The following is a 20,066-nucleotide window of genomic DNA, read 5'->3' on the forward strand; positions in this document are numbered from 1 at the left end:
AGGGTTTGTGCCAACAGACCGCAATACAATACCCTACCAGGCCAAACAGTTATCTTCAGCTATCAATATTCTAAACATGCCATTTACATCATCTTCATGGGTCATCATGGTATAAAGATGGTATGTGACTGATGAAGCTGTGAGGGAAAAAAATCCTGAAACACTAGTGGTGGATGTCATAATCTGACCAACTGCGAGTTTGTGAATTTGATTTACCTTTGTATTTGTTTCTGGACTTCTGTGCTACACTATACACTATTTCCTTTAAAACTACCACAGCTGCATAATTTCAGCATATAAATAAAAAGTGGTACACTTATAAGTTTTCTTTTGTTGGGAGTCAACCAGGCCGCCAAAAATAGTCCCATTGTTTATCATATAACCCCACTGTTCACCTCTTTGTTGCTTCTTCAGTCAGAATGAATAGGGAAGGGTGATCCACTGGAGTTCACAATTCTCAGAACCTCTCAAATTAGTTCATGGGTTTGCAAAACTACTAGAAAACCATTTTTCCTGTAATATGAACAATCTTTTCAAATGCAATTCTTTATGATTACATATATAGAATTATGTGCAATGTTTGCACATACACACACACACACACTTTCCTTTCCCCAACATTTCCACTTTCACACTTCTTATTTCACGGTCTCCATTTTTCACCGTCTGTTCACTACCCCATTTTTCACTTTAAATTTTCGTTGGTTGCTCCTGACCTGCTGCAGAGATGAGGTTGATGCGAGTGCATCTAAATATGGGTGGTGAAGTCAGGTCTGTCTGAACCGTGCTGCTACTACTAGAGCACTTCTGTGAAGATTAGAGGTGCAGTTGCCCGATAGAATGGAAACACTCTAGACTGATAGTGGTCGGGACCCACCATAAACCTGAGGGATTTTCTGTGGGAAGAGGGAATTGTTACATGAAAGTACACCTCTTTCGCAGAGAGAGCTGTGAACCATGTGTTCTTTTCCAGAGATGGTATTAATGATGCCAGCATAACCATATGGAATTTTAGCTCTTGAACACAAATATTGAGTTGTTGCAGGTCGAGAATGGGTCTCGACTCTCCTTTCTTTTTGGAAACTAGGAAATATTTAAAGTATAACCATTTTCCTCAGCGTTGATGAGGCTCCTGAACTATCACTCCCTGTTGGAGGAGAAATTCTATCTCCTGGAGAAGGATCTCCTCATAAGATTGATCCATGAAGAGGGATGGGGAAGGGAATAGGGAGAAAAACTTGACGGTATAGCTGGAAGGTATGATGTCCACCACCCACTTGTCCATTGTTATTGCTCTCCAATTGTGGGAAAAGAATGATAGATGGTCACCAGAGAATACGTGAGGCTTTGGTGGAAATGGCATCAATAATGGTTTGCCACTTCTGAGCATATTGTCAAAAGTATCTATTGGTGATGTTGGGTGGATGTGGTTGACATGGAAAGTCCAGGATATTGTGACCTTTTCACCCTCTGTCATTTATAAGGTTGTTCTATAGGATTGCTGATGCTGAAATAGCCGAGGAATAGACCTTGGTCTGTAGGGATGTTTATTGTATTTCCTATTCGGGGCTAGTGTGTGTATATATAGAACCTTGTTGCAATGAGACTTTTTATTGAGGCCCTGAGACTTAAGATATTCGAAGTTTTTGGGAGCTGTGGGTGAAGACTTGCCAGACTTGAACAGGATGGCTGAGAGATCAGTCCTCTTCAGAATGGACTTAAGGAAGAATCTGCTCTTGTGCTTATAAGCGCATTCCCTGCTTTCTTGAGGAAACTTTGATGGAGGGTCTGTTGGTGTAATCTCCCTTGCTCCTACTTCAGGCCTCATGCTAGGGAGGTGCGTTCCTTGATGACTCTGGCCAAAGTAACAGGGGTATCCCCCAGCCTGGGTATGACTGGAGCCTCATAGCCTTTTCCATGAGGTGCTTTTTAAGCTGAAATTACAACACAAGCTGGGTACGGCTAGGGAAGGGATGATAAATACTGCAACTGGTAAACATATGCACTTCCCCGAGTCAGCACAGGCAGTGCCAGGGGTCATCACTGACCAAGAATTAGCGGGGACAGGAGGGAGTTCCCTGGGGTGGGGAATCTAACTAGCCCCTAACTATACTTAAAAAAATGCCCTAACGCTAAAGATAAAGAAGCAAGTTTTGAAATATTTACAGCTTTTAGTAAAGGAAGCTGAAGAGAAAGGAGAAGCTCTGGACACGGCAGGTTCCAACTCAGGCCATGCAGTGGTTGGTCCATGCCACCCCTTCTACTCTCAATGCAAAGCAAGAAGAGATTGGGGAACAGGTGCAGAAAAATGGACGCTGCTTGCAAGTATTCTCCAGCGTCAGGCTCATGCATACCCACAGTAGACTGCACACAGGGACCACCACTTGAAGAACACCACGTGTTGCTATCCAGGAGCTTCAATGGTTTATAGGAGGGGCAGTCAATAGGTGGACCGTGGGCAAAATCTAAACCGCCAAATGCTTTTGAATGGATCCCAAATCTTTTTATTACTTATCATCATCTTTATTGTTATTTTTTAAATTATGTTCTCTGGAGTCAGGACCTTGACTACCCCTTGACCAAGAAATTTGGACCTTGACAAAAAGTTATTGACTATCCCTGGTTTATAGTTTTATTTATGGATATAATTTCTAAAAGGGAAATGAATCTGAGTAGTTATCTCCTGTGCCAATAATCAAATTAACACCACCATCAGCAAGGCTCTAGAATTACAAACTCTTCATCTCTGTGATAAAGAGTGAAATCTGGCTAGTCCATATTTGGTTTATCTGTACAACTAGACATCTGAAAGGCTGAAACTGTGACCAATCCTATAGATGTGAACATCTAAACACAAATCTATTCTAAGCTATTCAACCTACAGTACCAAGCTACTCTTGAGACTGCTTAATTCTGAATAAAAATGGTGTTTACAAACAGCTCACTTTCTGTACCTTCATGTGGATGAAGTACTGTCCTATTCAAGCAAAAATATTAGTTAAACAAAAGTCTTTGTCAAACAGAAACCAAACATGGATTTCCCACCAACAATGAGAAATTAAAATCTACGATGTAGATTAATCTTTGCAAACAGAATTAAATTATCTTTCAACTGGAAGGAGATAGAGAAAGGTCTCTCAAAATTAATATAACATGAATATTTTAATATGATTAAGGGACACCCCAAATAAAATTTAATAGCTATAACTTGATTTCTAATAAGCACTTCTGGAAGAAGAAGAAAAAGGTCAAATAGTTTGTATTCACCACTGTTATTCTCCTATTTCCTCCAAGCTTCCAATTTTCCAATAATAGCTGTGAAATGCATTATATTATAGCTGATTTTAAATACTGGAGAGGGAGTGTTATCTTCAAATTTGTTTTCTGACGAATACTTTCAAACCTCATATTCCACACATACCAAGAGAGGAAGTGAAATGAAATGGTTCTGAACTGGGGGGTGGGCTAATTGAAACAGAACAGATAGGTTGATGATTCAGGTAATGAATATCTAAAACCCGCTGAAAAATTTACTCTTATTAACTACAGGTCTATTTGTAGTCTTTCTCTAACCAAGAAAAACAAATCTCCTGACATAAATGTCAAATGAATATCACTTAGGCATGAATTGCTTTATTAGCTGCTAGGCAACATGCAATCTACTACAGAAACTCCTTGCTTTTTAAATAAATACCTGATAGGAGCACCTTTGGCTTGAGCTGGTCTCAACAGTACAGTTATGGTAGTGGCAGTTTCATTGAGAGATGCGTCAACTCCTTCATAGTCCGGTAAAGTGGGAGCTGATTGATGTTAAGGAAAAAAAGAAGCAGCAAGAATCAAATTAGCTGAAGCATTGTGAATTTTCATTAGATTCTGTACCTGCACAAAAATTGCACAAAGTCACATTTTCACAGGCTGCTAGAATCTTTCTGATGATTTTTCAGCCAGGGACCCCCTGTTGCATATCTGGAACTCCACCAGTGGTAATAATAAACCTGTAAATATCCCTATATCCGTTAGGTTAGAGAGGTTCATACAGGATAAGGAGTGGAAATGATGGGAGAAGGTGACTACATATTTATTCTTCCTCCATTTGTAAATGACATTTGTACTTTGTTGTTGTTTACAGAGTTTTGCAGAAAAGGAACAAGAAGTCTATAAATCTCTCTTTAGCCTCCTCTTTTCACCTTTTTAATCACCTGTCTTCACACACCCACCCCCAGCAGCCTCCATAATCTCTCTCCATGGCCCTCAATATTTTAGGATCCTTTCAAGTTTCATGTTGACTTTCAAGGAAGAATAGAGGTACACTACTAGATTGGGGAGAGTGATAAAATACTGCTTCTAAATCAGCCTAGTGAAGCTAAAAACTGCTCTACCACTTTTGTAGCACTGCCAAAGATCACACTGGGCAAGGAGGGGAGGCAGTAGTTTCCCTTTGCAGTATCACCTGTGAGTACTCCTTGAGGAGGCATTTTTAAAGGGAAATTTCTGCCTCCCTTTTCCAGCCAGGCACTCAGCAACACTAGAAAAGTGACTGGGGTCACTTAACTTCATTGCATTAAATTGGGATGTTTTAAGTCTCTCAATTAAAACTTTTAAGTGAAAATAAAACTTATAGGCAGACCATTTGGGAGGTTGGTGGGGGTGGGAAGAAAGAAAACCGAGGGCTAAGTGGGGAAATGGAGTGCGAGGGAAGAGGACAGAATAGGAAGAATGAGTTGTATGAGAAATGGGGACAGCAGACTAATTACTCCACTTTAAAAAGAAATAAAAATGTATTTGTTATTTAATTCCCAGAACTTATACTGCATTAGCAGAAGCTGGACAATAAGGAAGTTCATTCCTAAGGGAATTATACTTCACTAGAAAATAAAAAGATAATGGCTGGTTGCATGGAACATTAGAGTGCTCAAAATTGAAATGAAGCTACATGTAAACATGGTCAGTGGGTGGAAAATCCACCACCATCCTGCGTAAATTCTTCCAATGATTAATTACTCTCACCATTAAAAATTTACACCTTATTTCCAGTTTGAATTTGTCTAGCTTTAACTTCCAACCATTGGATCATGTCATACCTTCTTTTGCTATATTCAAGAGCCCATTGCTAAATATTTGTTCCCCATGTAGATACTTACAAGACTATAGTAAAGTCACCGCTTAACATTCTCTTTGTTAAGCTAAATAGATTGAATTTATTGAGTTCATATCACTGTAAGACTTGTTTCCTAATCCTTTAATCAGTTTCCTGGTTCTTCTCTGAAACCTCTCCAATTTATCAACATCCTTGAATTGTGGGCACCAGAACTGGACACAATATTCCAGCAGAGGTCACACCAGTGCCAAATACAGAGGTCAAATAACCTCTTTATTCCTACTCGATTTTCCCATTTATTCATCCCAGGATCACACTGGCTCTTTCAGCCACAGCATCACACTGGGAGATCATGTTCAGCTGATTATCTACCATAACTCCCAAATCTTTTTCAGAGTCACTACTTCCCAGGGTAGATTCCCTCAGCCTTTAAGTATGACCTACATTCTTTGTTCCCATATGTATACATTTACATTTAGCCACATTAAAACCGTACTGTTTGCTTGAGCCCAGTTTACCAAGCCATCTGGATTGCTCTGGATGAGTGATCTGTCCTTTTCATTATTTACCAATCCCCCAGTTTTTGTATCATCTGCAAACTTTATTAGGGATAATTTTTTTGTTTGTTTTCTTCCAGGTCACTGATAAAAAGGGCCACAAACCGATCCCTGTGGGTTCCCCACTGGAAACAAACCTGCTTGATGACAATTCTCTGTTTAGAGTTAAATTTTCAGATCCCTCAGCCCAGTTTTTAATGTGTGCAATGTTAATTTTATATTGTTCTAGTTTTTTAATCAAAATATTGTGTGGTAACAAGTCACATGCCTCACACAAGTCCAAGTATATTGCATGAGGAGGGCTTCACACACAGATTTACAGTAACATTTGGAAAAATGTGACCCCCCCCCCTTTAGAAACATTTCAAGACATCAATATAGCAGAACGAGGCTGTGGTGGTGTGTTCACCCTATGCTTGCTCTGAAAGAGTTAATGAAGGCTAAGAAGTGGGCTAATTAACCCAACAGGCCACAGCTAAGAGGAATCAGGTGACTAAGTAATTCCCAGACTGAGTGAGGGCACCCAGCTGGGGAGGAACAAGCTGAGATGGGACTATGGAGACAAGAAATGGGAAACAGAAGGGGGCCGCCAGGAAAGTCTGCAGTCAGTCCCTGGGAGAAGGTCTGGCAAACCCAGAGAGCAGGGAAGCCAGGAATGTAGGACAAGGCTCTGGGGAAGGCAGTAAGATCTAGAAGGGAACCAACGGCTGGCTACAGGATCCCTGAGCCGGAACTTGGAGTAGAGGGTGGTCCCAGGTTCCTCTGCCAGCCACTGAAGGAGTGGCACTACAAGGCAGTGAATGGGCAGACTGCCTAGGATGGCTGAAGGAAGACTTTGGTATGCTGGGAGGGGAAAACACGTCGAGTGACCTGGCTGGATGGCTAAGTCATGAAGAGGCAGCAGCAGCTCATGGAACGAGAGAGGGGCTGCAGACCCACAAAGAGACAAAGGATAGTATGCAACCACAAGAAGGGGCATTGTCCTGGTGATCTACTCCCTGGACTTAGCAGGATGATGCACAATCCCAACAGTGAGTTGAGGGAAATAACCTGCTTAGCACTGTTTTAGGTTTTCAACTGACTTATCTTTCTATTGTCTGTCCAGTTCTAAAGTTATCATGCCATATAATCAACTAAATCTCCAAGTTTGGCTTGAGACTAATTTTACTAGTTGCCAGCTCTATGAGTGGTTACCTTATTCTTTGAGAACAATATTAAAGGATAACACAATTACATCTACCAGTATTTTCCTATCAAATTGTTTATATCTTTATTCTGTAGTTCTCTAGTTTTCATTACATTGAGATTTTTAAGACAATTAGCACCAGTATTCCATGATTCTGCTTCCTTGTTCTGCCATTAAATTACTGTGTCACCTGTAGGTAAATCATTTAATTGCTCTGCACCTCACTTCCCTGATCTGCAAAACCAGTGTAATACTTAACTCAAAAAACATTGAGAGACTTAATTACTTAATGTTTGCAAAGCACTCTGAAATCCCTGGATGAAAAGCACAATAGTTAAAATTAATAAATTGAAAACATTTGAAAATTATAGATGCATAATTTTTTTTTAATGCACCTGCATACCCTTGGACTTGTAGCAGTATTTAGAGAATATATCCCAAAACATTCCCAGTAAAGTTGAACCACTTTAAATGGGTGGAGTGCATGGTCATTTGTTTTCCCCCTTATTTTTAAAGTTTCAGAAACATATTGTACAAAACAATTGCCCTTTGTTTTTTCAGTTACCTGAGATGTTGGTTGTTACATTGATTGCTGTCGCTGGTCCAAACCCTTTGACTGTGCTGGCACGTATAAAGAATTTGTAGGTAGTACCAGGGTGCAGATGTGAAAACACATGGTGTGTACTATTCCAGACCTTTGATACAGTCTGTGGGGGTCCCGCCACTAGGACAGCAGGATCAAATGACCTTATACTGCTATAGCTGACCTGTTAAAATAATTGTTTTTAAAATTATGTTAGGGCTTTTGGCAGACATGGGCAGAATGTTATCTATTTTCTTATTTGTAAAGGAGATAGATGGCATGCAGATACCTGACAGTAGATATCTTGAGAATATGGTATTTGCTGAATGTTATTTTATTGATAGGTATTAAAATACAATCTGTTTTACGCTTCTTTACCACTATACATACCCTTCCCTCGTCTATCTCCCTACATTCTTAATACCTATAAGCTAGCAGGAAGCATACCTTCTTTACTCTACCTCTTCCAAAAGTCACATTCAAACACTGTCTAAAATCATGCTACGATATTCAAACCCAACAGTGATATATCAGACTCCATTAGCATACTGCAGAGCCTGCACACACTAGAAATTCAAGTATTTTTATGTTTTAATGAATTAAATTAGTACACATTAAGACTCCTCCCTCCTCCACTTAAAAAAAAGGAAGACAGAAAGATAGACTCTTCCTCAGAGTCTGCACATTTTGAAAGTGCCTGCATCCAAGTTCCCTGTGGGTGTATGTTTTTTTCAAGGGCTCACACATTTAGTCATAAAAAAGAATCATTCTAGAATTTGTGTGCTGGTTTCCTTGAAGGGAGGGTAGCCAAAGTTACGGCAAAGCCTAGATAAGTCAATTTCACCATTAATAATCCTCTTCATATTTGTGTGTGTAACCTTCTCTTTCCGCAAATGAGATTCCCCAGGTCTCCACTAAATCACGGCTTTGGAAGGCTGTATATTAATATTACAAGATTTAAAATTAGTGTTTCACTTACTCATGGATTCCATAATTTGTGATAGCCACACAGCAATGCTTCTTGACAAGGCCAACCAATACTATTATGCATTGTGAGAAACTCTAGTCACCACAATAATTCTATTACTCTGTGAAACAGAGTAACAGCTAATTGAACAGAATCTTTCTGCAAACTATAAGCACGTAAAATCATTAGTAATTATTCCCTCACTTTCCAACCTCCTTAGGGTGACCAGATAGAAAGTGTGAAAAATTGGTACACTTTTTTTGGGGTGGTGGTGTATATGAGACAAAGCCCCTAATGTCGGGATGTCTGGTCACCCTAAGCTTCCTAGATGTTCTTTCTATTACCTCATACTGCGTAATGATGCCATTTGGATCCAAAGGTTCTTTCCAGTTCAGGAAGATCTTGTCTTCAAATGGGGTCCCTTTTAGTGATTTTGCAGGTACAGGGCCAGGCACTGCAAATAAATTAGAATTTTAGCGAGCGAGCGAGAGAAGTAAACTGAACATTGGGTGATGATGTACCCTATCCAAGACTGAAGTTAATGAAATCTCTAAATATTAGTATTCCTTTTAATGCAGAAAAAAGGCACAGGCACATATCCAGCTATGCAGGGAATGCAGCCAGTCGAGACCGCACCCCAAACATGATTTCATATGCGTCATGCAAGATAAATTAATTTGGTCTCGCAAAGCACACAGGGAAAAAACCAAACCACATCATAGTCTCAGTCTTTAGTGAACCTCATTAACTTTAATAATAAACCTGTCTCAAGACCAGGACAACGCTTCAGCAGAAGGATTTTGAAGACTGCCTCAAAACCAGCCTTCCAAATCAAAGGCCCATAATCATATAATTAAGTACATGTCATATTGCTCCTCCTGGCATCTACTAAAAGACAGAAATGCTGGGAAACTTTGGTGTCAGTCATCTCTCTTCTAGCTTTGTTTTAAAAACTAAAAATCTTAATTAAAAAACAGCAGTTCAACCACCACCGCCGCTTTCCAGGACAACAACGTTAATGCTGCAGTAGAGCGAGAACTGCCTGCTTCAATCTTTCATATAAAAGAAGTTTTTCAAAGCTTTGACCTGAACTAAGCTAGAATGACCCACGTTTCTTATATCAATGTAATCAGTGAAGGAATGTCCCCCCATCCACGGTATAATAAGGTTTGAAGAGTCACTTTAGGACCCATTACCTGAAGTATGATTCATAATAACTAGTAATCACATCAGTACTAGGTCTGAATGCTTAGTTATCTCCCATTTTCAGTTTACAAGGTTTTCACCACCATCCCGCCGCCCTTGCATAAGGTTCTTTTTAACCATCAGCACTTTGCCTGGAGTTGAGGATGAATGTGTTGAAAGATTGGTGGGAAGGGGGGAGTGCAGAATGAATGTAAGAAAGAGATTTTATTTTTAAAAAGTCTCGCAACTTAACAAGTTGTTTTGATTTAAATATCCAAGCATATATTTGTCTTCCCTAAAAAGGAATTAGTTCCCTTCTCCTCCCTCCCCCCTTAATCCAACATGCAATGAGCTTCAGACATGACATTTCCTGGAGATTTATTTTCAAAGTATCTTGCAATTTTGTAAGGGGCAAAAATAAATTAAAAATCACTGGATCAAAGGAAGTGCTGTGCACCGTGTTAACAGCATCAAGGAACAGAGAGTGGCCTGTCACAACAGCAAGATTTATTTCAGTCAACATGGAAGATGTAAATGATGAGCTGACCTCTGGGATAGGCAGAATAATTTGATACATTAATAATAAATTCATGGAGTCAGAGAAGCCCACAAGTAAACAGATGAGACTCCAACACAACTTCATAGGAACTGTTCATCCATCTGTCAGTTGAAGACTTGGGAGAAGTTAACTAAATGCAAATACTGCTGTTTTGCTTCACTATACTGACACAGATTGTGTAGTGGATAAAGGCTGATGTGCCATGACAGCCCCTCTGTGCTGTTTGTGGTATTCAAGGATGCTGTCATATGCATCATTCTATGTTTCATGGGAATGCTCGGCTGCTTCTCTTCTCCACAGCTCAAATGAATCATACTGTTGCGTGTAGTCTGACCCAGGTGATACCTTTCATTTTACATCTGAATGTGTGTATAAGAATGTATGGGAGTGCAGCTAGAGAATTCCAAACACACTTGCTTATATTTTGCTAAAACAGTTTTGAAAATAGCATTGGAGTGGAAGGGATAAACAAGTGTCCACACATTGTTTGCAAAGACACCTGAAAAATTATTTATTGTGTCTTCTTTTTTAAGAGATTGTGCTGCATAGAGGAGTGAAACTGGACACAGGATACGGGAGTCTTGTGTTTTCGTGCACCCTCCCACATTTCTTTTTAAACACCCAAGCAGGAAAAGCCCACAGACTGATTGCACTGCATGATCATAGTCTGTGCCTCTGCGCTATAATATTCTTTAACGGTGGCAGCAATAATGTTAAACTGACTGGCACTAGTTAGTTACATGATTCTATTTCCACAGACACCAAAAAAGCATTAGAACAAAAGTTTAAACTCTGATTATAAACCTCTACTGCTGAGAATGCCAGATACATAAATTGGGGGGAGTGGGAAGGGAAGTAGAGGAAAAAATAAGAGCCTAGAAACAAAGGTTGGCAAGTGAGGAGAGGGATATATGAAAGCAAAGAGATTCTGAAGAGGAGTGTATCTGTAAACCAGTGGGCAGATTCACCAACCAGGTCAGTCAAAATAAAGCCTAAATTCTCAAGTTCCGTCCCCATGTCCCTTTCCTCAGGGCTAGTTTTATTAACAAAAATATTAGTCAACGTACTGCAGGACACCAGGCAACAAAGGCCTCTCTCTAGGGTTGCCAACTTTCTAATTGCACAAAACGGAACACTCCTGCCCCGTCCCTTCTCCAAGGCCCCGCCCCCTACTTGCTCCATTCCTCCTCCCTCCATTGCTCGCTCTCCCCCACCCTCACTCACTTTCACCGGGCTGGGGTAGGGGATTGGAGTGGGCTCTGGGGATGAGGGGTTTGGAGTACGGGAGAAGGCTCCGGGCTGGGGCAGAGGTATGGACTCTGGGCAGGCCAGAAATGAGGGGTTCAGTGTGAGAGAGAGCTCTGGGCTGGGGCAGAGTTCGGGGGGCGGGTGAGTGCTCTGGGGTGGGACTGGGGGATTCGGGGTGCAGGAGGTGCTCTGTGCTGGGCCGAGGAGTTCGGGAGGGGGTGCTGGCTCTGGAGATGAGGGGTTTGGGGTGTAGGAGGGGGTTCTGGGGGGGCCAAGGAGTTTGGAGTGAGGGAGGGGGTGTGGGCTCCAGCTGGGGTGCAGGAGGGGCTCCAGGCTCAGGCAGGGGGTTGGGGTGCAGGGGGGTGAGGGCTCCAGCTGGGGGTGTGGGCTTTGGGGTGAGGCTAGGGATGAAGGGTTTGGGGTGTAGGACAGGGCTCAGGGCTGGGGAAGAGGGTTGGGATGTGGGAGGGGTTCAGGGTCCCAGAGGCGCTTACTGCAGCTACCAGGAAGCAGCCGCCAGGTTCCGGCAGCCATTAGGTGCATGGGCAGCCAGGGCGGCTCCACACACTGCCCTTGCGCCCACAGGCGCCACCCCTGCAGCTCCCACTGGTTGTGGTTCCCAGCCAATGGGAGCTGCGGAGTCGGTACTCAGAGTAGGGGCAGCACGCGGAGACTCTCCGGCTGCCCATGCACCTACAGGCTGCAGGGACCTGGCGGCTGCTTCTGGGAGCCGCACGAAACTAGGGCAGGCAGGGAGTCTGCCTTAGTCCTGGGTTCCTGCTGTGCCATCGACCAGACTTTTAACGGCCCAGTCAGCAGTACCTACCAGAGCTGCCAAGGTCCCTTTTCGACTGGGCATTCCGGTCACAAACTGGATGCCTGGCAACCCTACCTATCTCACTTTCTGTAAACTGGTAAGGGCTAGGACACATCTTTACTCCTAGGTAGCTCTTCTTGGCTATTTCCAAGGTCTCCTGACAGGTCCACATGCAGGGACTTCCCTCAGGGTCTTACCTCATATTCCCAATGCTGAGCCAGGCCTTTCTTTATATAATCTTCCGCAGGCAGTCACATAACAATTGGTCAGGTAACCCCTTGTCTGTTTGGTGACTACATTTCCCACCAAAAGGGCCCAAAAGCCAAATCAGGCCCACTGGGTGTATATCCCAAAGCCCAGTGTCTTGTTACACTATTTCTTAGTTGTCTTGTCAATTCCCATAGTCCTCCACAAGTGGTATTTCTTTCCTCCTTTCAGTTGTTTTAATAATTAATACTATATTAAAGCACAAAAGATAAAGAGGAATATATATTAAAAATTACATTACTCAGTTAAGATTCCAAATCAGTGGCCAAATATTTGAACTAAAAATTACAAATATCTTTCGGCAATGGCAGAAAAATTGGAGCTGACATCTAATCCTTGAGCCTCTGCATTCACTTGGGCGACTCAAAAAGAGAGTGTGTGGCTCTGTCAGACTTCCCTTTTTTTCTCCCAATACCCCTATGCAATGGCCCCTCAACCTCTTTTGGGGCCCAGCATTTTATAACACACATATCCTTAAACCACAGCTTCAGTCTTAATTCTGAATTTCCTTGTTTTTATGTGCATAAATCCATTTTATTTTAGACAAGGTTTGTCAATTTCTAACTAAATGGAGCTATTCTCATACCAATATGGATAGGGCTCCCAAGCTTTTTGCACAAAGAGTTCTGAATTTATATTTAAAAATATAAATAATAATAAATATACCATAAACTGAAAGGGAATTTCATCATGGATTTATGGTGGAAATGTCACTAGCTCCTTTAATGATTTATGGATATCACCAGAAGACATTTCATGAAATTATATACTTGTATAGTGCATAGCTTATAATTTATTCTTTTATATATTTATAAGATGGCAGACTTTACAGAATATTATGCTTAAAAATAACACAATCAATTGATCTGACATCAGAATAAGTCATTATTTTAGAGCATTAAATTTGCATTGAATTATGTCACAGTCATAAAGAAATTGTAATTCCCAAACAGTGTCAGTTGAATATTGTCCTGCATGAATTTTACAGGAAAGGCATTTACTACATCAGTTTTAGTAGAACAATGTTTTAACGGACACCAGCTACTATAAAATGATTCCATATTGCTTCAGTTTTCCTGCTACATAATAATGAAAGTATCAACAGAATATTTTCATTATTATTAAGGATACACTCCATGGTGAAGGCTGCATGGAAATATACACACTGTATAGAGACATAGGTACAATTATAGTACGAAGAAATCCTTTGTTGTACAAAGAAGGTAATATGTACCAGCAAGAAACTGATAACATTTACTCGGGGGTAAATATCAGCTTACAACACTTTCAGTGAAGTGCTTTGTGGTTGTGAAAATAGCATCCAAACCCTATCTATCCACATTTCACTCAAGTATCTGATCTTTTTGTTCTTGTACATGGGTTCTTGACCTGGAGGTACTGAACCCTATGGGGGTTGTGAACAGATGTCAGGGGATCACAATCACTATGCCTTTCTCATACTGCTAAATGGGAGGAGGGTCCACAGCTTCATGAGTTGGGATGCTAGGGTTTTCATGGGACAGAAAAGATTGACAACCACTGTTCTGGTGTATATAGACTATGGCTGCAGGCCTACAGAAGATTATAAAGCCATAAGATGGGGGTGGGGAAAAGGGACAAAAGAATATGGAGAAAGGAAAAGAAACTGAGTAGGTAAGATGAAGGAAAGAAGAGAAAAAAAGGAGTGGAAGAAGGTTAAAAGGCAGCATAGTGAAACAGGGAATGTACAAAGAGAGAAAAAAGGAGACTCAGTATACATGAATTACTTTATGAGTAACTTGCTGATTAAATATGTAAAAATTAAAAGATGTAAAGTTTCAGAAGAGTATATTTAAGAAAAAACCCATCTCTGTTACCCAACATCAGTATTTGCAATTTTCACAGTATTTACTATAGTAAATACATAGATTAGGATTTGACAAACTCTCTCTTTCTGGTATAGGAGATTACAAGACAATATGATCTGGAAATTAATCCAGCTCCACAGAGAAATTCCACCTAATTTTCCAATACAAATTCTAAAAATGGAAAAACTGAGGAATTTATTAAAATGAAAAAGATTTGAGAGAAAAAACTTAAAATGGTCACTCAGGGAATCACAGAACAAACTCCCACCACACAATTACTACCAGTACACAGTTCCAAAGTACTTTCTGAGGTAAACAATGGGAGAACAGAGAAGATGGGCATGGCACTGTAGAAGTACCCTTTTCAATTTGACCATTGATGCAAACAACATCCTGTAATGGAGTCAGCACCCGCCTCTCGCAAGTGCCCCTTTTCTCTGGCTGATAATGCCTGCAAACAGTTCTTTTCACAGGGTAGTGCCCCTCTGGCCGATGGTTCTCTCATCAGGTCTTCAGCAATTCAGCCCTCTGGCCGAGCCATACTATCCCCCCTTCCGGGGTTTACAGTCCAAGTTCTTATCATGGTCCTGGTATGGGGCCATGGCTCTAAGGCTTCTTCCAGAGGCACTGCCTTCTTCAACCAACCAGCCCAGGCCCATGTCAGTACCCGCAGATGGTGGTGTTTCAGCAGGCCTCCCTGGGCTCATCTTCAATCAGACCAGTGGGGCACTTCTCGGTAACCTCGCTGGCCTGGCCAGGTTCTGTGCTCAGTCCCCGGGGGCTTTAGCCTGCCTGCACTGACCTTCCATTGGTCCTGCTGCTCTTCAGCAGCCTTCCCTGGGGCTTCAGTCCGGTTTGCAGTGAGCTCTCCACAGTGATCTATCAGTGGTACCTGGTGTTCACTCCTCAAGCTCCACACAGCAACTGACTTCTCTGCTCTTCTGCTTGTCTTATATAGGGCCCTTCTGGCCCCAGATTGGCTGCTCCATCAGCCCCTCTGATTGGTTGTTCTTCTGCAGCCACTCTAGGCAGCTTCGAGGACTTCTCTCTGCTCTTATTCTGGGGAAGGGTGAGGCAGGGCAGTGAGGTCTCCAGCAGAGGGCGTCTGGACCTAGTCCACCCTGCCACACATGCACATGACTTTAAAAGACTTCCTAAATCTGATACAAAGAACTGTCAACTTTGGACTCAAGGTACAGGGTTAGACTGGGAGGAAGAGAAATTGGAAAAACTGTGCTGTTGCAGTTTCTGACTTCATTAACATAAAGCTGGAATAACTTTATAATTGGTTTCAATTAAGATATATTACACCCTGTAAAGGAGAGGGGAACTCACGTTAACACTAACTCCAATGTAAACAAGGTCACCGATCTACAGGTGGGAAGATTCAGAAATTCAAGTGTTTTGGCAAGCACCAGTATCATTTGACCAGAGTGACAAGATTCAGTATCTTCCTTGATCTCAAAGCCTTCATACTCCATATTCCCAACAATAATCCAAAAGTTAAATGCAAGGTGAGGTTTGTACATGTTGTAGTTCTTTTGGCCAAATTCTGCAAATCTAACTGACTAAAGGGTATGAGAAGAGGATAAAAGGATATCTTGAAGAGGCACCTACTCAGCAACAGGGAATGACGCTCAATTCACGTGGGCATAGCATCATTGCTTTATTGATTCTCATGCAATACAGCAACCATAAATCCCTATACTAAAACCTAAACATATCAATAGTTCCCTCCAGTTTATATTTCTCACCACCTACAAAAAACTTAACACTACATTTGATCTGCATAAAATATTAAAATTCTGTATGTCTCAAAAAATTCCTGTATATCAATCTCTGTGGCTCTCCACAACTCCTTGTATTCTCTAGTTATACTGTGAAATACTGCAACCCTCTCTTCATTATTGCACTGTCTGAAACATCATTTTTCCTGTTTGTTGGAAAAACTGAATACATGCTAAAAACGCACAAGTGCTCCACCACATCCCAGTTTTGATTGCAGTCAGCATTTACACAACTCACTTCACTGCTTGTACACATATACAAACACAATGCACTTGTTTCAGTTTTCTCTTTTATGTATCTATGTTAGGGTTGTCAAGCGATTAAAAAAATTAATCAAGAGATTAATCGCACTGTTAAACAATAATAGAACACCATTTATTGAAATATTTGTGGATGTTTTCTACATTTTCAAAGATATTGATTTCAATTACAACACAAAATACAAAGTGTACTGTGCTCACTTTATATTTATTTTTGATTTACAAGCATTTTCACTGTAAAAAAACAAAAAAAATAGTATTAGGTGAACTGAAAAATACAAGTATTTTAGTGCAATCTCTTTATCATGAAAGTTGAACTTACAAATGTAGAATTATGTACAAAAATCTGCATTCAAAAATAAAACAATGTAAAATTTTAGAGCCTGCAAGTCCATTAAGTCCTACTTAGACAAACAGGTTTATTTACATTTGCAGGAGATAACGCTGCCTGCTTCTTGTTTACAGTGTTACCTGAAAGTGAGAACAGGCGTTCTCATCGCACTGTTGTAGCCGGTGTCACAACATATTTAAGTGCCAGATGTGCTAAAGATTCATATGTCCCTCATGCTTCAACCACCATTCCAGGGGATATACGTCCATGCTGATGACTGCTTCTGCTCGATAACAATCCAAACCAGTGCGGACCGATGCATGTTCATTTTCATTATCTGAGTCAGATGCCACCAGCAGAAGCTCTGTTTTGGTGGTTCAGGTTCTGCAGTTTCCGCATTGGAATGTGCTCTTTTAAGAATTCTGAAAGCATGCGCCACACCTCGTCCCTCTCAGATTTTGGAAGGCACTTCAGATTCTTAAACCTTGGTCAACTGGTATATCTATATTTAGAAACCCATATTGGTACCTTGTTTGCGTTTTGCGAAATCTACAGTGAAAGTGTTCTTAAAATAAAAACATGTGCTGGATCATCATCCAAGTCTGCTACAACATGAAATTTATGGCAGAATGCAGGTAAAACACAGCAGGGGACATACAATTCTCCCCCAAGGAGTTCAGTCACAAATTTAATTAATGCATTATTTATTTAATGAGCGTCATCAGCTTGGAAGCATGTCCTCTGGTATGGTAGCTGAAGCATGAACGGCATATGAATGTTTAGCATGTCTGGTACATAAATACCTTGCAATGCCAGCTACAAAACTGCCAGGCAAATGCCTGTTCTCACTTTCTGGTGACATTGTAAATAAGAAGAGGGAAGCATTATCTCCTGTAAATGTATATAAACTTGTTTGTCTTAGAGACTGGGTGAACAAGAAGTAAGACTGAGTGGACTTGTAGGCTCTAAAGTTTTACATTGTTTTGTTTTTGAGTGCGGTTATGTAACAAAAAAAATCTACATTTGTAAGTTGCACTTTCATGACAAAGAGATTGCACTACAGTTCTTGTATGAGGTGAATTGAAAAATACTATTTCTTTTATCATTTTTACAGTGCAAATATTTGTAATCAAAACAATATACACTTTGATTTCAATTACAACACAGAATACAATATATATGAAAATGTAGAAAAACATCCAAAATATTTAATACATTTCAGTTGGCATTCTATTGTTTAACAGTGTGATTAAAACTGCAATTAATCACGATTAATTTATTTAATCACGATTAAGTTTTTTGAGTTAGTCGCATGAACTAACTGCGATTAATTGACAGCTCTGATCTATGACCTTACATGTACACACACACACACACGATAAACTGTTTCTTTCTCTATTATGTGTACAGAATTATATACATTATTCAAAGTTTGTATGTCTTTTCTAGTGTCTTGAATTGGCAGTTAATCAGCTAAAGTTATGGAAACTAAGCCAGCTCTATTTCCATACAATAGTTTTCATCTAATTAAGGAACTATAGTTCATGCTGTTTTAGTTCCATATTAAGATTCATAACAGACAATCACTGAATAGCTTGATAAACATCTGAATCTGTCCTTTGTTTCTCCTCATGTAAGTAAGGCTGTCTTACTAGGGGACTTAAACCAGGAACTTTAAGAAGGAGGTCTCAAAAAATTACATGTTCTCTTTTTTTAAAAAGTCAGCTAATAGATAACGTGTGCGCTATATAACATGTAACATATTCTGTTGAAGCTATCCTGAATTTCAGGTAAAATATTGCAATGCTGAACTGAATATTTAAATATAAATGTACAGAATAAGTTTCCTCCATTGAATATTCTTAAAAAAAAAAAAAAAAAAAGTCCTTAACTAATACCACAAAAACTAACACCTTGTGTCCAATATGAATATATTTCATAATTAAGGAAACATTTTTATCGTACATAAAAGTTATGCACGGTGGCATGGGCTAAATGTTGGTCCGTTTCAGTTAGTTTTTCAGAATAACTACTAAAATATTTGAAAAGCCATAATTTTGGGGGCAATTTAACCTTCTTATAACTAATTAATAGACCAGCAGTGGCCAAAGTGTGGCTCGCAAGCCACATGCGGCTCTTTTAGTGTTAAAGTGAGGCTCGCAGAACCCCCCATACTGCCCCCACCATTTTCCATCTACCAGACTGGGTGGGGGCAGGGGAGCTTGGGAACTCTGCCTTGCAGCGAGGTGGTGGGGTAGGAGCTTCTGCCCAGCGGGGAGTGGGGTCACAGGGCTTCAGCCCTGTGGGCTTCTCATTCTGGGGTTCAGGGTTTCAGCAGAAGAGGGACTGAAGCCTGGAGTCCTGTCAGGCGCCTCCTGCACAGCTGAAGCCCCAAGCTCTGGCCCCTGGCAGGTGTGCCCCAGTGCTCGGTCTTCTGAAGATTGCTGTATGTGTCTTAGAAGACCAGTAAGATTGGCCACCCCTGTAACAGACTGTGACCTTTGTTCATCAGAAGACATATTTTAACTCACCAAACCATTCCCTCCCGCTCCTTTAGATTAAATATAATTTCTAAAATAGCATTTGTGCATACCATCTTCATCTGTTTGAATAATGGTCTCCTCACTCTCCTTTCTCCCTTCAGGATTAGTTAGGATCATTTTGAGGCTGACATTTGTGTAAGGAGGCAGGTGATCCACCACATGCTGGGGTGCTTTGGGGTCCATATCCAAGCAGTCCGCTTTGTTCTCATTGTGACCACGGAAGTAGTGGTAGCAAATAGTTACATTGAAAGTGTGACATCGAGTAATATTGTAACCCAGAGACTCCCAATCCACTGCAATGTGTCTGGCCTGGATCTCAGCAATCTTCAGTGTTTTTGGTGTTCTCATGGGCTCTAGAAGACACAGAATATAATTGAGATAACCCTGTTAACGTTTCCCACATTCACATTGACTTGTTAAGTGATACACTTAGAAATGTCAAAGCACCAGAGATACCCAACAAGTACAAACTCATCACTGGAAAAAGTGACACCCCTTGCAAGAAATACCCTAAGGTGAAATGCCACACATTTTCATTTCTCTTCTGCTCTCTTCTCTGTAGGTTTTAATCAGTGATTAAGATTTACCAACATTAAAAATAAAATGTTAATTAACAGTGCTAACAATTCAAAGCATTTAAGAATACAGAAGGCAAATTCAGGAAGAGTGACCAAAAGGCCACCACAGCTGTTGTTGCTAACTTTCCCCTATCTCCCCTTTATCGTTTTTTAAATGAGTAAATTAGATAATATATCATAGTGGTGAAGAGTCAACATGCTCTTCGGCATGATTTATCATGCCACCAAACTATGCTGTATACTAATTACACT

At 40.7% G+C, this 20,066-nt stretch overlaps 1 protein-coding gene across 8 annotated transcripts in view; it reads right to left on the reverse strand.

Annotated features, from left to right (window-relative positions):
* Positions 1–20,066, reverse strand: part of PTPRK (protein tyrosine phosphatase receptor type K) — a 584,612-nt gene that overhangs the window by 107,443 nt on the left and 457,103 nt on the right. For all 8 annotated transcript variants that reach the window (XM_073337267.2, XM_073337266.2, XM_073337264.2 and 5 more), the window contains 4 exons: positions 19,287–19,589; positions 8,736–8,845; positions 7,407–7,608; positions 3,695–3,800 (listed from right to left, as the gene is read on the reverse strand). In XM_073337267.2, the coding sequence (XP_073193368.1) occupies positions 3,695–3,800; positions 7,407–7,608; positions 8,736–8,845; positions 19,287–19,589 (721 nt within the window). The remainder of the gene's footprint in view (positions 1–3,694; positions 3,801–7,406; positions 7,609–8,735; positions 8,846–19,286; positions 19,590–20,066) is intronic.

Source organism: Lepidochelys kempii, chromosome 3 (genome assembly GCF_965140285.1).
Source record: "Lepidochelys kempii isolate rLepKem1 chromosome 3, rLepKem1.hap1, whole genome shotgun sequence".
In the NCBI taxonomy this organism is placed as follows: Eukaryota; Metazoa; Chordata; order Testudines; family Cheloniidae; genus Lepidochelys; species Lepidochelys kempii.